Genomic DNA, 15,601 nt, shown 5'->3' on the forward strand with positions numbered 1-15,601 from the left:
AGATTCTTGCCAAATGATACCTGTCAAAATGCTAACATTAATATGCTAGCTTTTTTTAAAGCAAATTTTGTAGGTATTCCAGGCTTTTTATTTTTTGCTTATTTTGCAGCTCAGCGTTAAATATTTTAGATTCTTGACAAGTGATACTTGTCAAAATGCTAACGTTAATATGCTAGCCTTTTTTTTTGTGGAAAAATTTTGGATAATTTAATATATTAATATTTTATTGTTATTTGCAGCTCATCGTCAAATATTTTAGATTCTTGACAAGTGATACTTGTCAAAATGCTAACGTTAATATGCTAGCCTTTTTTTTGTGGAAAAATTTTGGATAATTCAATATATTCATATTTTATTGTTATTTGCAGCTCATCGTCAAATATTTTAGATTCTTGACAAGTGATACTTGTCAAAATGCTAACATTAATATGCTAGCCTTTTTTTGTGGAAAAATGTTGTATAATTTAATATATTAATATTTTTTTGTTATTTGCAGCTCAGCGGCAAATATTTTAGATTCTCGCCAAATGATACCTGTCAAAATGCTAACATTAATATGCTATCTTTTTTTAAAGCAAATTTTGTAGGTATTCCAGGCTTTTTATTTTTTGCTTATTTTGCAGCTCGGCGTTAAATATTTTAGATTCTTGACAAGTGATACTTGTCAAAATGCTAACGTTAATATGCTAGTCTTTTTTTTTTGTGGAAAAATTTTGGATAATTTAATATATTAATATTTTATTGTTATCTGCAGCTCATCGTCAAATATTTTAGATTCTTGACAAGTGATACTTGTCAAAATGCTAACATTAATATGCTAGCCTTTTTTTGTGGAAAAATGTTGTATAATTTAATATATTAATATTTTTTGTTATTTGCAGCTCAGCGTCAAATATTTTAGATTCTTGCCAAATGATACCTGTCAAAATGCTAACATTAATATGCTAGCTTTTTTTAAAGCAAATTTTGTAGGTATTCCAGGCTTTTTATTTTTTGCTTATTTTGCAGCTCAGCGTTAAATATTTTAGATTCTTGACAAGTGATACTTGTCAAAATGCTAACGTTAATATGCTAGCCTTTTTTTTTGTGGAAAAATTTTGGATAATTTAATATATTAATATTTTATTGTTATTTGCAGCTCATCGTCAAATATTTTAGATTCTTGACAAGTGATACTTGTCAAAATGCTAACGTTAATATGCTAGCCTTTTTTTTGTGGAAAAATTTTGGATAATTTAATATATTCATATTTTATTGTTATTTGCAGCTCATCGTCAAATATTTTAGATTCTTGACAAGTGATACTTGTCAAAATGCTAACATTAATATGCTAGCCTTTTTTTGTGGAAAAATGTTGTATAATTTAATATATTAATATTTTTTTGTTATTTGCAGCTCAGCGGCAAATATTTTAGATTCTCGCCAAATGATACCTGTCAAAATGCTAACATTAATATGCTAGCTTTTTTTAAAGCAAATTTTGTAGGTATTCCAGGCTTTTTATTTTTTGCTTATTTTGCAGCTCAGCGTCAAATATTTTAGATTCTTGACAAGTGATACTTGTCAAAATGCTAACGTTAATATGCTAGCCTTTTTTTGTGTGGAAAAATTGTGTATAATTTAATATATTAATATTTTATTGTTATTTGCAGCTCATAGTCAAATATTTTAGATTCTTGACAAGTGATACTTGTCAAAATGCTAACATTAATATGCTTGCCTTTATTTGTGGAAAAATGTTGTATAATTTAATATATTAATATTGTTTTGTTATTTGCAGCTCAGCGTCAAATATTTTAGATTCTTGCCAAATGATACTTGTCAAAATGCTAACATTAATATGCTTGCCTTTATTTGTGGAAAAATGTTGTATAGTTTAATATATTAATATTGTTTTGTTATTTGCAGCTCAGCGTCAAATATTCTAGATTCTTGCCAAATGATACCTGTCAAAATGCTAACGTTAATATGCTAGCTTTTTTTAAAGCAAATTTTGTACGTATTCCAGGCTTTTTATTTTTTGCTTATTTTGCAGCTCAGCGTCAAATATTTTAGATTCTTGACAAGTGATACTTGTCAAAATGCTAACGTTAATATGCTAGCCTTTTTTTGTGTGGAAAAATTGTGTATAATTTAATATATTAATATTTTATTGTTATTTGCAGCTCATAGTCAAATATTTTAGATTCTTGACATGTGATACTTGTCAAAATGCTAACATTAATATGCTTGCCTTCTTTTGTGGAAAAATGTTGTATAATTTAATATATTAATATTGTTTTGTTATTTGCAGCTCAGCGTCAAATATTTTAGATTCTTGCCAAATGATACCTGTCAAAATGCTAACGTTAATATGCTAGCTTTTTTTAAAGCAAATTTTGTAGGTATTCCAGGCTTTTTATTTTTTGCTTATTTTGCAGCTCAGCGTCAAATATTTTAGATTCTTGACAAGTGATACTTGTCAAAATGCGAACGTTAATATGCTAGCCTTTTTTTTTGTGGAAAAATGTTGTATAATTTAACATATTAATATTTTATTGTTATTTGCAGGTCAGCGTCAAATACTTTAGATTCTTGCCAAATGATACCTGTCAAAATGCTAGCATTAATATGCTAGCTTTTTTCAAAGCAAATTTTGTAGGTATTCCAGGTTTTTTTATTTTTTGCTTATTTTGCAGCTCAGCGTCAAATATTTTAGATTCTTGACAAGGGATACTTGTCAAAATGCTAACGTTAATATGCTAGCCTTTTTTTGTGTGGAAAAATTGTGTATAATTTAATATATTAATATTTTATTGTTATTTGCAGCTCATAGTCAAATATTTTAGATTCTTGACAAGTGATACTTGTCAAAATGCTAACATTAATATGCTAGCCTTTTTTTGTGGAAAAATGTTGTATAATTTAATATATTAATATTTTTTGTTATTTGCAGCTCAGCGTCAAATATTTTAGATTCTTGCCAAATGATACCTGTCAAAATGCTAACATTAATATGCTAGCTTTTTTTAAAGCAAATTTTGTAGGTATTCCAGGCTTTTTATTTTTTGCTTATTTTGCAGCTCGGCGTTAAATATTTTAGATTCTTGACAAGTGATACTTGTCAAAATGCTAACGTTAATATGCTAGTCTTTTTTTTTTGTGGAAAAATTTTGGATAATTTAATATATTAATATTTTATTGTTATCTGCAGCTCATCGTCAAATATTTTAGATTCTTGACAAGTGATACTTGTCAAAATGCTAACATTAATATGCTAGCCTTTTTTTGTGGAAAAATGTTGTATAATTTAATATATTAATATTTTTTGTTATTTGCAGCTCAGCGTCAAATATTTTAGATTCTTGCCAAATGATACCTGTCAAAATGCTAACATTAATATGCTAGCTTTTTTTAAAGCAAATTTTGTAGGTATTCCAGGCTTTTTATTTTTTGCTTATTTTGCAGCTCAGCGTTAAATATTTTAGATTCTTGACAAGTGATACTTGTCAAAATGCTAACGTTAATATGCTAGCCTTTTTTTTTGTGGAAAAATGTTGGATAATTTAATATATTAATATTTTATTGTTATTTGCAGCTCATCGTCAAATATTTTAGATTCTTGACAAGTGATACTTGTCAAAATGCTAACGTTAATATGCTAGCCTTTTTTTTGTGGAAAAATTTTGGATAATTCAATATATTCATATTTTATTGTTATTTGCAGCTCATCGTCAAATATTTTAGATTCTTGACAAGTGATACTTGTCAAAATGCTAACATTAATATGCTAGCCTTTTTTTGTGGAAAAATGTTGTATAATTTAATATATTAATATTTTTTTGTTATTTGCAGCTCAGCGGCAAATATTTTAGATTCTCGCCAAATGATACCTGTCAAAATGCTAACATTAATATGCTATCTTTTTTTAAAGCAAATTTTGTAGGTATTCCAGGCTTTTTATTTTTTGCTTATTTTGCAGCTCGGCGTTAAATATTTTAGATTCTTGACAAGTGATACTTGTCAAAATGCTAACGTTAATATGCTAGTCTTTTTTTTTTGTGGAAAAATTTTTGATAATTTAATATATTAATATTTTATTGTTATCTGCAGCTCATCGTCAAATATTTTAGATTCTTGACAAGTGATACTTGTCAAAATGCTAACATTAATATGCTAGCCTTTTTTTGTGGAAAAATGTTGTATAATTTAATATATTAATATTTTTTGTTATTTGCAGCTCAGCGTCAAATATTTTAGATTCTTGCCAAATGATACCTGTCAAAATGCTAACATTAATATGCTAGCTTTTTTTAAAGCAAATTTTGTAGGTATTCCAGGCTTTTTATTTTTTGCTTATTTTGCAGCTCAGCGTTAAATATTTTAGATTCTTGACAAGTGATACTTGTCAAAATGCTAACGTTAATATGCTAGCCTTTTTTTTTGTGGAAAAATTTTGGATAATTTAATATATTAATATTTTATTGTTATTTGCAGCTCATCGTCAAATATTTTAGATTCTTGACAAGTGATACTTGTCAAAATGCTAACGTTAATATGCTAGCCTTTTTTTTGTGGAAAAATTTTGGATAATTCAATATATTCATATTTTATTGTTATTTGCAGCTCATCGTCAAATATTTTAGATTCTTGACAAGTGATACTTGTCAAAATGCTAACATTAATATGCTAGCCTTTTTTTGTGGAAAAATGTTGTATAATTTAATATATTAATATTTTTTTGTTATTTGCAGCTCAGCGGCAAATATTTTAGATTCTCGCCAAATGATACCTGTCAAAATGCTAACATTAATATGCTAGCTTTTTTTAAAGCAAATTTTGTAGGTATTCCAGGCTTTTTATTTTTTGCTTATTTTGCAGCTCAGCGTTAAATATTTTAGATTCTTGACAAGTGATACTTGTCAAAATGCTAACGTTAATATGCTAGCCTTTTTTTTTGTGGAAAAATTTTGGATAATTTAATATATTAATATTTTATTGTTATTTGCAGCTCATCGTCAAATATTTTAGATTCTTGACAAGTGATACTTGTCAAAATGCTAACGTTAATATGCTAGCCTTTTTTTTGTGGAAAAATTTTGGATAATTTAATATATTCATATTTTATTGTTATTTGCAGCTCATCGTCAAATATTTTAGATTCTTGACAAGTGATACTTGTCAAAATGCTAACATTAATATGCTAGCCTTTTTTTGTGGAAAAATGTTGTATAATTTAATATATTAATATTTTTTTGTTATTTGCAGCTCAGCGGCAAATATTTTAGATTCTCGCCAAATGATACCTGTCAAAATGCTAACATTAATATGCTAGCTTTTTTTAAAGCAAATTTTGTAGGTATTCCAGGCTTTTTATTTTTTGCTTATTTTGCAGCTCAGCGTCAAATATTTTAGATTCTTGACAAGTGATACTTGTCAAAATGCTAACGTTAATATGCAAGCTTTTTTTAAAGCAAATTTTGTAGGTATTCCAAGCTTTTTATTTTTGGCTTATTTTGCAGTTCAGCGTCAAATATTTTAGATTCTTGACAAGTGATACTTGTCAAAATGCTAACGTTAATATGCAAGCTTTTTTTAAAGCAAATTTTGTAGGTATTCCAAGCTTTTTATTTTTGGCTTATTTTGCAGTTCAGCGTCAAATATTTTAGATTCTTGACAAGTGATACTTGTCAAAATGCTGACGTTAATATGCAAGCTTTTTTTTTTTTGTGGAAAAATTTTGTAGGTATGCACCTGTCATGTTTTGGTAGTCGATGCACGCTAAAGTAAGCATGCTAGTACGATGTACACTAAAGTTAACATGCTAGCATTTTAAACACAATTTTCAGTCACACACCTCCGAGAAATATATTTTGGTACTTGACGCATGTTACAGTTAGCATTTTAGCATGCTAATCTTAGCATGCTAGCTTTTATATATGGCTCCATTTGGTTTGGCCTTGCTCAGTACCACCCCTAGAGGTTTGGGGTGGAACAGCATTGGTTCCAACTTTCACGGGTTGACATTTAAAGCTCTTCCTAAGGGAATTTATTAATTATTTTCATTTAATTTATTAATAATATGTTATTGGTATTTAGCAGGTATACCTCAGTGTCATATATTTTGGTATGCCACTAATTTCTTCAGCATTAACGCAACATGTCTAGTTCTTTGAAGGTGAAAAATACCAAAATGGCCCCAGCGAGACATCCCCTGGAAGCCATCTTTTGACTTTTCCCCCCTCCGCCCCAGGTCCCTCCTCGAGTCCGAGCCTGCCGGCTAAGGGTCTCTCTCTGGAACCTCCCTGTGGCCACCAGGGTGCGCTGGGTGCCGATGCCCCCCAGCAGGCCAGCTGCTCCTCATCGGGCCCCGCCTCCCTGGAAGGCGGAGCTTCTTTCGGAGAACTGCAGGAGGTCAACGAGACAGGACCGCCGCAGCTGCCGACGTGCACCCTGACACCTGCGAGTAGGAGGCGGCCTAATGCACTGGGACCAAAGCCTCAAGGTGAGCGGCGCCACCTGTTGCCTTGCGCTGCAATCGCACGCGCGCTGACTCCTCCCTCTCTGCAGTCCCGCCCAAGCCCCCTCACCTCCAGCAGCAGGTGGGGGCCTTGAGGTCGCGACCCCGTGCTCCGGAAAAGCCCCTCCCGCCTCCCCCACCATGTAGGCCTCTCCCGATGGACCCCCGAGGGTGCCGGACCCCGCCGCCCCGCCCCGATGACCACGCATCCCCCACCTGCGTGCTGTCGCTTATCGAGAAGTTTGAACGGTGAGTTGTGATGTCGCCGTGACGTCACCTTCTCACAAAGTGATGATGTCGAGTGAAATGTGGTCATGTGACACGTCACATGTTAAAAGATCTCATGGACTCTTTGGTCCTCTTTTTTAATTGACACCTTTGTTCAGAGTTGATCAATACCTGGAAGTCTAAAGGCCTACTGAAACCCACTACTACCCACCACGCAGTCTGATAGTTTATATATCAATGATGAAATATTAACATTGCACCACATGCCAATACGGCCTTTTTAGTTTACCAAATTGCAATTTTAAATTTCGCGCGAAGTATCCTGTTAAAAACGTCGGTATGATGACCAAATGATGACACGTGCGCGTGACGTCTCAGATTTTAGCGGACATTTTTTTCCAGCCCGATCCAAGCTATAAGTAGTGTGCTTTAATCGCATAATTACACAGTATTCTGGACATCTGTGTTGCTGAATCTTTTGCAATTTGTTCAATTAATAATGAAGAAGTCAAAGTAGAAAGATGGAGGTGGGAAGCGGTGTATTGCAGCTGCCTTTAGCAACACAAACACACGGTGATTCCTTGTTTACATTCCCGAAGGTGAAGCTTTACTATGGAACAGAGCCGTCAAGCGAACATGGTTTCCGACCACATGTCAACCGGCAGGTTTCGGTGAGAAAATCGTGGTAATAAGTCGGCTCTTACCGTAGACATGAGCGGAGCTTGCGGACTCTCTTACCTCCTCCCACCGGAGACACTGGCGGTCACCACACCCGTGGCCACACCCCTCCGACTTTCAGGTACCATATAATCTCACTAAAACACTAGTAATACAATAAGCAGCGGCGTCTTCAGTAATGCGGACGTTGTACCGATTCGTTGTGGTGAAGAAGGAGCTGAGCCGGAAGGCAAAGCTCTCAATTTACCGGTTGATCTACGTTCCCATCCTCACCTATGGTCATGAGTTTTGTGTCATGACCGAAAGGACAAGATCACGGGTACAAGCGGCCGAAATGAGTTTCCTCCGCCTTAGAGATAGGGTGAGAAGATCTGCCATCCTGGAGGAACTCAAAGTAAAGCCGCTGCTCCTTCACATCGAGAGGAGCCAGATGAGGTGGTTCGGGCATCTGGTCAGGATGCCACACGAACGCCTCCCTGGGGAGGTGTTTAGGGCATGTCCAACCGGTAGGAGACCACGGGGAAGACCCATGACACGTTGGGAAGACTCTGTCTCCCGGCTGGCCTGGGAATGACTCGGGATCCCCCGGGAAGAGCTAGACGAAGTGGCTGGGGAGAGGGAAGTCTGGGTTTCCCTGCTTAGGCTGTTTCCCCCGCGACCCGACCTCGGATAAGCGGAAGAATATGGATGGATGGATGGATGGACAATAAGCAGATAAGGGATTTTCCAGAATTATCCTAGTAAATGTGTCTAATAACATCTGAATCGCTCCCACTGCCCTCGCCTTTTTTTTTTTGTAGTCCTTCACTCTCACTGTCCTCATCCACAAATCTTTCATCCTCGCTCAAATTAATGGGAAAATCGTCGCTTTTTTCTCGGTCCGAATCGCTCTCACTGCTGGTGGCTATGATTGTAAACAATGTTCAGATGTGAGGAGCTCCACAACCCGTGACGTCACGCGCACATCGTCTGCTACTTCCGGTACAGGCAAGGCTTTTTTATTAGCGACCAAAAGTTGCAAACTTTATCGTCGATGTTCTCTACTAAATCCTTTCAGCAAAAATATGGTGATATCGCGAAATGATCAAGTGTGACACATAGAATGGACCTGCTATTCCTGTCAGCGGCGGCGATGACCAAGAGTTTCAATGCATAGTAAGCTACCGCCACCTACTGCACCAGAGATGCAACTACAAGCTCCATTCACAGACAAAGTCCCATTGCTTTTATGAGCGGTCGAGCGAGTCAAAAGCCGGAAAAAAAAAAAAGTATATATATATATACTTTTTTTAAATCAATTTGTGGCGGCTGTAATTCTTTCGTGGCGGGCCGCCACAAATAAATGAATGTGTGGGAAACCCTGGTGTATTTTAAATGTACCTACAGGGTTAAGAGGAGTTAAAATCAAAACAAATTGTGAAGGTGTGCACACGCAGCAACATTCGTGAGGGAGGAACAGAGATAAAAGAGCGAGAGACAGTGGTAGTTAATTGAGTGTTAATCAAGGCATTCTTGGTCACACTAAGGGTGGCCGTATAAACAACTTTAACACTGTTACAAATATGCGCCACACTGTGAACCCAAACCAAACAAGAATGACAAACACATTTCGAAAGAACGTCCGCACCGTAACACAACATAAACACAACATAAACACAACCGAACAAATACCCATATACAACATTGATATGTTACCATAGTCACTAATGTTGACGTAATATGTTAGCATGTGTATTTGAGATGTTAGCATGTTCATTGAGATGTAGTATGTCTATTGATATGTTAGCATGTTTGATATGTTAGCATTGTCATTGATATAGCATGTTAATCAAAATGTTAGCATGTTCGTCACATGTTAGCATGTTCATTGATGTTTGGATGTTTAATGATACATTAGCACGTTCATTGATAGGTTAGCATTTTGTTTATATGTTAGCATGTTTAATGATTGTCAGCATGTTCATTGGTATGTTAACATATTCATTGAAATGTTAGCATGTTCAATGATAAATTAGCATGTTCATTGCAATGTTAGCATATTCATTGATATGTTAGCCTTTTTATTGATATGTTAGCATGTTCATTGTCCTGTTAGCATTTTAATTGATATGTTAGCATGCTTAATGATATGTCAGCATATTCATTGATGCTTTAGCATGATTATTGATATGCTACCATATTCATTAATGTGGTAGCGTGTTCCTGGATGTGTTAGTACGTTTAATGATATGTTAGCCTACTCATTGATATGGTAGTATGTTTATTAATATGTTAGCATGTTTAATGACATATTAGCATATTCATCGATATGTTAGCATATTTGTTGATACGTTAGCATATTCACTGTTACGTTAGCATGTTCAATTACACATTAGCACGTTCATTGATATGGTAGCATTTTCATTGATAGGTTAGCATTTTGTTTGTATGTTACATGTTTAATGTTGGCACGTTTAATGATTGTCAGCATGTTCATTGGTATGTTAGCATATTCATTGCAATGTTAGCATATTCATTGATATGTTAGCATTTTTATTGATATGTTAACATGTTCATTGCCATGTTAGCATTTTAATTGATATGTTAGCATGCTTAATGATATGTCAGCCTATTCGTTGATGCTTTAGCATGATTATTGATATGCTACCATATTCATTAATGTGGTAGCGTGTTCCTGGATGTATTAGTACGTTTAATGATATGTTAGCCTATTCATTGATATGGTAGTATGTTTATTGATATGTTAGCAAATTTAATGACACGTTATCATATTCATCGATATGTTAGCAAATTTGTTGATACGTTAGCATATTCACTGTTACCTTAGCATGTTTAATGACACATTAGCATGTTCATTGATATGTTAGCATGTTTAATGATACGCTAGTATGTTCATTGTTACGTTAGCATGTTTAATGACACATTAACATGTTCATTAATATGTTAGCATTTTCATTGATAGGTTAGCATTTTGATGATATGTTAGCATATTCAATGATATGATAGCATGTTTAATGACATGTTGGCATGTTTAATGATACGTTAGTATGTTCATTGTTACGTTAGCATGTTTAATGACACATTAACATGTTCATTAATATGTTAGCATTTTCATTGATAGGTTAGCATTTTGATGATATGTTAGCATATTCAATGATATGATAGCATGTTTAATGACACATTAGCATGTTCATTGATATGTTAGCATGTTTAATGACATGTTAGCATGTTTAATGATACGTTAGTATGTTCATTGTTACGTTAGCATGTTTAATGACACATTAACATGTTCTTTAATATGTTAGCATTTTCATTGATAGGTTAGCATTTTGATGATATGTTAGCATATTCAATGATATGATAGCATGTTTAATGACATGTTAGCATGTTTAATGATACGTTAGTATGTTCATTGTTACGTTAGCATGTTTAATGACACATTAACATGTTCTTTAATATGTTAGCATTTTCATTGATAGGTTAGCATTTTGATGATATGTTAGCATATTCAATGATATGTTAGCATGTTTAATGACATGTTGGCATGTTTAATGATACGTTAGTATGTTCATTGTCATGCTAGCATGTTCATTGATGTTTAGCATGTTGTTGATATGTTAGCATGTTCAATGATATGTTAGCATGTCTATTGATGTTTTCAAGGTTTTTTTTGCTTGTTTTGCATTAGCGAGCAGATCATCATGGTTCCTGACATCACCGGGGGGGCTCTGTGTCCCCGCCCCCTCGACTCAGCCTCTTCCCGACCCTCGTCCCCACCGTCATCCGCCCCTCCTCCAACCGAGGGGGAAGAGGAAGTCGTGCTGCAGGCAGGGGAGGATCCGGCCCAGGAGGCAAGGCCTGAGGTGCCCTCAGAGAAAGACCTGGAAGACGAGCTCAGCGAGCATCCGCCTGTGGACCAATCAGAAGCCCCGCCCGGGCGTCTGTCCCTCCCATCCTCGCAGACGGACGGCAAGCTGGCCAACCGCGACAGCGGCATTGACAGCATCAGCTCGCCGTCGCACAGCGAGGAGCTCTGCTTTGTGGGCGTGGACGAGGTGGGCGGGGCTTACCCCTGCGCCCTCCCCCGCCTCTCCAGCTCGTCCTCATACGCTGGCGAGGAGGGCGGGGCCAGGAGGCGGGACTTCTCTGAGGACGCTGACAGCGACCTGGAGGAGGAAGAGGAGGCGGAGCTAACGCTGGTGCTCCCGCCTGCACGGCAAGACTTGGCAGAGGTAAGGCAGGAAATGAGAGATTTTCAAAATAATAGCCGAAAGGTGACGCGAGGCGTGCTTGGCAGCTGTCTGTCCAGCAGAGGGTGTTCCACATCGCCAACGAGCTCCTTCACACCGAGATCTCCTACGTGTCCAAACTGCACCTCCTGGACCAGGTCCGTCGCCACGGCAACACGCCAACGGCGAACAAGTCATTGACGAGCGTCTCTCCCTCAGGTCTTCTGTGCCAGGCTCCTGGAGGAGGCGCGCTCGCGCTCGTCCTTCCCCTGCGACGTGGTCCATGGGATCTTCTCCAACATTTGCTCCATCCATTGCTTCCACCAGCAGTTCCTCCTGCCTGCCCTGCAGAAGCGCATGGAGGAGTGGTACGTCCCGTTTTTTGTCCTCCCTCGCATCCCGCCGTTAAAGGCCTACTGAAATGAGATTTTCTTATTCAAACGGGGATAGCAGGTCCATTCTATGTGTCATACTTGATCATTTCGCGATATTGCCATATTTTTGCTGGAAGGATTTAGTAGAGAACATCCACGATAAAGTTCTCAACTTTTGTCGCTAATCGAAAAGCCTTGCCTGTACCGGAAGTATGTGCGCGTGACGTCACAAGTTGCAGGGCTCCACACATATTCACATTGTTTATAACGGGAGCCACCAGCAGTAAGAGCAATTCGGACCGAGAAAGCGACAATTTCCCCATTAATTTGAGCAAGGATGAAAGATCCGTGAATTAGGATAATGATAGTGACGGACTAGAAAAAAAAAAAAAAAAAAAGGCGACGGCTCCGGGCGGCGGCAGTGTGAGCGTATCAGATGTAATTAGACACATTTACTAGGATAATTCTGTAAGATCCCTGTGACGGACTTCCTGCCGCCGTCACCGATTGGGTTGCCGTGACACTGGATGCAGGACGCGTCATAACAGGTTTGACAATTTATTATTTCAATAATGTCATTTCCTTGCCATTCGATCGCGCCACTTTCTGGCTCGCTGGCTCTCCCTGGTTGCCGTCGCGCACCTTTCGGTGCCCGCTGGGTGCGTCTGCTGCGGGGCCTCATCCTCATCTGCGTCTTGCTCGTTGTCCTCGTTGTGCTTGTGGTCGGTCGTTTCTGGTGGTTCCTTCTCCTTTTCCTTCCTCTCCATCGTGACCCCTTCGCCTCTCTTGTAATCCAGGAGCAGATGCCGTTCTTGTGCCGCTCCGGGTGCGTCACGCCTCTCCTCGCCGCTGCATGGCCTTCCTTCTGGACTAGAACTCCTCTGTCTGCCCGCTGTCGGCCCGTCGGCTGCGTCTCTCCACAATCCCTTATCTGCTTATTGTTTTAATAGTGTTTTAGTGAGATTTTAAAGATTGTAAATACATACATCGAGGTCGGATGGCTGCGGTGAACACATAGTGTCTCAGAGAGAAGCCGAGGTGCCAAGCTCACAGCTGCCTTTTTTGACAGCTGCTATAGGACGACGAATAATCCACTGATGGAAAGATATATATCACAATTTCCCCATCCAAAAACATGCTAGTTGACGTGTTTGCTTGACCGCTGTGCTTCACAACAAACAAAGAAACACCGACTGTGTCTCGGTGCTAAAGACAGCTGCAATCCACCGCTTTCCACCAACAGCATTGTTCTTTATAGTCTCCATTATTAAATGAACACATTGCAAAAGATTCAGCAACACAGATGTCCAAATTACTGTGTAATTACGCCATGAACAGAGACGACTTTTAGCCGTGTTTGGTGCTGCGCTGATATGTCCCCTCCAACACGTGACGTCACTCGTACGCGTCATCATTCCGCGACGTTTTTAACAAGAAACTCGCGGGAAATTTAAAATTGCAATTTAGTAAACTAAAAAGGCCGTATTGGCATGTGTTGCAATGTTAATATTTCATCATTGATATATAAACTATCGGACTGCATGGTCGGTAGTAGTGGGTTTCAGTAGGCCTTTAACGCTCCCGGCTGGCACGCAGGGACTCGAACCCGCGCATCGGGGACATCCTGCAGAAGCTGGCGCCCTTCCTGAAGATGTACGGCGAGTACGTGAAGAACTTTGACCGTGCCATGGAGCTGCTCAACACCTGGATGGAGAGGTCGGCTCAGTTCAAGAGCATCATCCACGGCATCCAGGTAGGCGCTGCCCGTCGCCACGGTAACCACGTGTGCTGAACTTTGCGTGTGCGTGTGTGTGTCAGAGGGACGAGCGCTGTGCCAACCTGACGCTGCAACATCACATGTTGGAGCCGGTCCAAAGAATTCCCCGTTACGAACTCCTGCTCAAAGATTACCTTCACCGCCTGCCTGACGACGCCCCCGACTACAAGGACGCTCAGAGTACATGAACTCCCATCATGCATTGTTCTTTTCCTGTGTCTTTTAGCACAATTACATGTTTCAGTCACACAAAGCTTATTGTTGCACTTCCCTGTAGTGTAGTGTGTCACTTAGTATGTTTAGTGTGACAGGTAGCATGTTTAGTGTGACAAGTATCATGTTTGGTGTGACAGGTAGCATGTGTAGTGTGACAGTTGGCATGTTTAGTGTGACACGTAGCATGTTTAGTGTGACAGGTAGCATGTGTAGTGTGACAGGTGGCATGTTTGGTGTGACAGGTAGCATGTGTAGTGTGACAGGTATCATGTGTAGTGTGACAGGTAGCATGTGTAGTGTGACAGGTATCATGTGTAGTGTGACAGGTAGCATGTGTAGTGCGACGGGTAACATGTTTAGTGTGACAGGTGGCATATTTAGTGTGACAGGTGGCATGTTTAGTGTGACAGGTATCATGTTTAGTGTGACTGGTATCATGTTTAGTGTGTCACCTAATATGTTTAATGTGTCAGTTCGCATGTTTGGTGTGATAGGGGGCATGTTTAGTCAAACAGGCAGCATGTTTAGTGTGACAGGTATCATGTTTGGTGTGACAGGTATCATGTTTGGTGTGACAAGTAGCATGTTCAGTGTGACATGTATCATGTTTAGTGTGACAGGTAGCATGTTTACTGGGACAGGTAGCATGTTTGGTGTGACAAGTAGCATGTTTAGTGTGACAGCTATCATGTTTGGTGTGACAAGCAGCATGTTTGGTGTGACAGGTGGCATGTTTAGTGTGACAGGCAGCATTTTCAGTGGCACAGGTAGCATTTTCAGTGTGACAGGTATCATGTTTACTGTGACATGTAACATGTTTGGTGTGACAGGTGGTATGTTTAGTGTGACAGGTATCATGTTTGGTGTGACAAGTAGCATGCTTAGTGTGACAGGTAGCATGTTTAATGTGACAGCTATCATTTTCAGTGTGACAGGTAGCATTTTCAGTGTGACAGGTAGCATGTTCAGTGTGACAGGTATCATGTTTACTGTGACATGTAACATGTTTGGTGTGACAGGTGGCATGTTTAGTGTGACAGGTATCATGTTTGGTGTGACAAGTAGCATGTTTAGTGTGACAGGTAGCTTGTTTAGTGTGACAGCTATCATGTTTGGTGTGACATGTAACATGTTTGGTGTGACAGGTGGCATGTTTACTGTGACAGGCAGCATTTTCAGTGGGACAGGTAGCATGTTTAGTGCGACAGCTATCATGTTTGGTGTGACAGGTAGCATTTTCAGTGTGACAGGTAGCATGTTCAGTGTGACAGGTAGCATGTTCAGTGTGACAGGTATCATGTTTACTGTGACAGGTGGCATGTTTAGTGTGACAGGTATCATGTTTGGTGTGACAAGTAGCATGTTTAGTGTGACAGCTAGCTTGTTTAGTGTGACAGCTATTATGTTTGGTGTGACAAGCAGCATGTTTTGTGTGACAGGTGGCATGTTTAGTCTGACAGGTATCATGTTTTGTGTGACACAGCATGTTTAGTGTGACACATAGCATGTTTAGTGTGACAGGTAACTTGTTTGTTGTGACAGGTAGCATGTTTAGTGTGACAAGTATCATGTTTGGTGTGACAGGTATCATGTTTAGTGT

At 38.5% G+C, this 15,601-nt stretch overlaps 2 protein-coding genes across 3 annotated transcripts in view; one reads left to right on the forward strand and one right to left on the reverse strand.

The window, feature by feature from the left end:
• pcsk1nl (proprotein convertase subtilisin/kexin type 1 inhibitor, like) overlaps positions 1-15,601 on the reverse strand; it is a 290,280-nt gene that overhangs the window by 161,518 nt on the left and 113,161 nt on the right. The window lies entirely within an intron of this gene.
• fgd1 (FYVE, RhoGEF and PH domain containing 1) overlaps positions 1-15,601 on the forward strand; it is a 62,513-nt gene that overhangs the window by 22,258 nt on the left and 24,654 nt on the right. For both annotated transcript variants that reach the window (XM_061889222.1, XM_061889223.1), the window contains exons 2-8: positions 6,233-6,484; positions 6,550-6,748; positions 11,094-11,637; positions 11,703-11,792; positions 11,854-12,002; positions 13,605-13,761; positions 13,827-13,965. In XM_061889222.1, coding sequence (XP_061745206.1) covers positions 6,233-6,484; positions 6,550-6,748; positions 11,094-11,637; positions 11,703-11,792; positions 11,854-12,002; positions 13,605-13,761; positions 13,827-13,965 — 1,530 coding nt within the window. The remainder of the gene's footprint in view (positions 1-6,232; positions 6,485-6,549; positions 6,749-11,093; positions 11,638-11,702; positions 11,793-11,853; positions 12,003-13,604; positions 13,762-13,826; positions 13,966-15,601) is intronic.

This window comes from Nerophis ophidion, linkage group LG27 (genome assembly GCF_033978795.1).
Source record: "Nerophis ophidion isolate RoL-2023_Sa linkage group LG27, RoL_Noph_v1.0, whole genome shotgun sequence".
NCBI classification, from domain to species: Eukaryota; Metazoa; Chordata; class Actinopteri; order Syngnathiformes; family Syngnathidae; genus Nerophis; species Nerophis ophidion.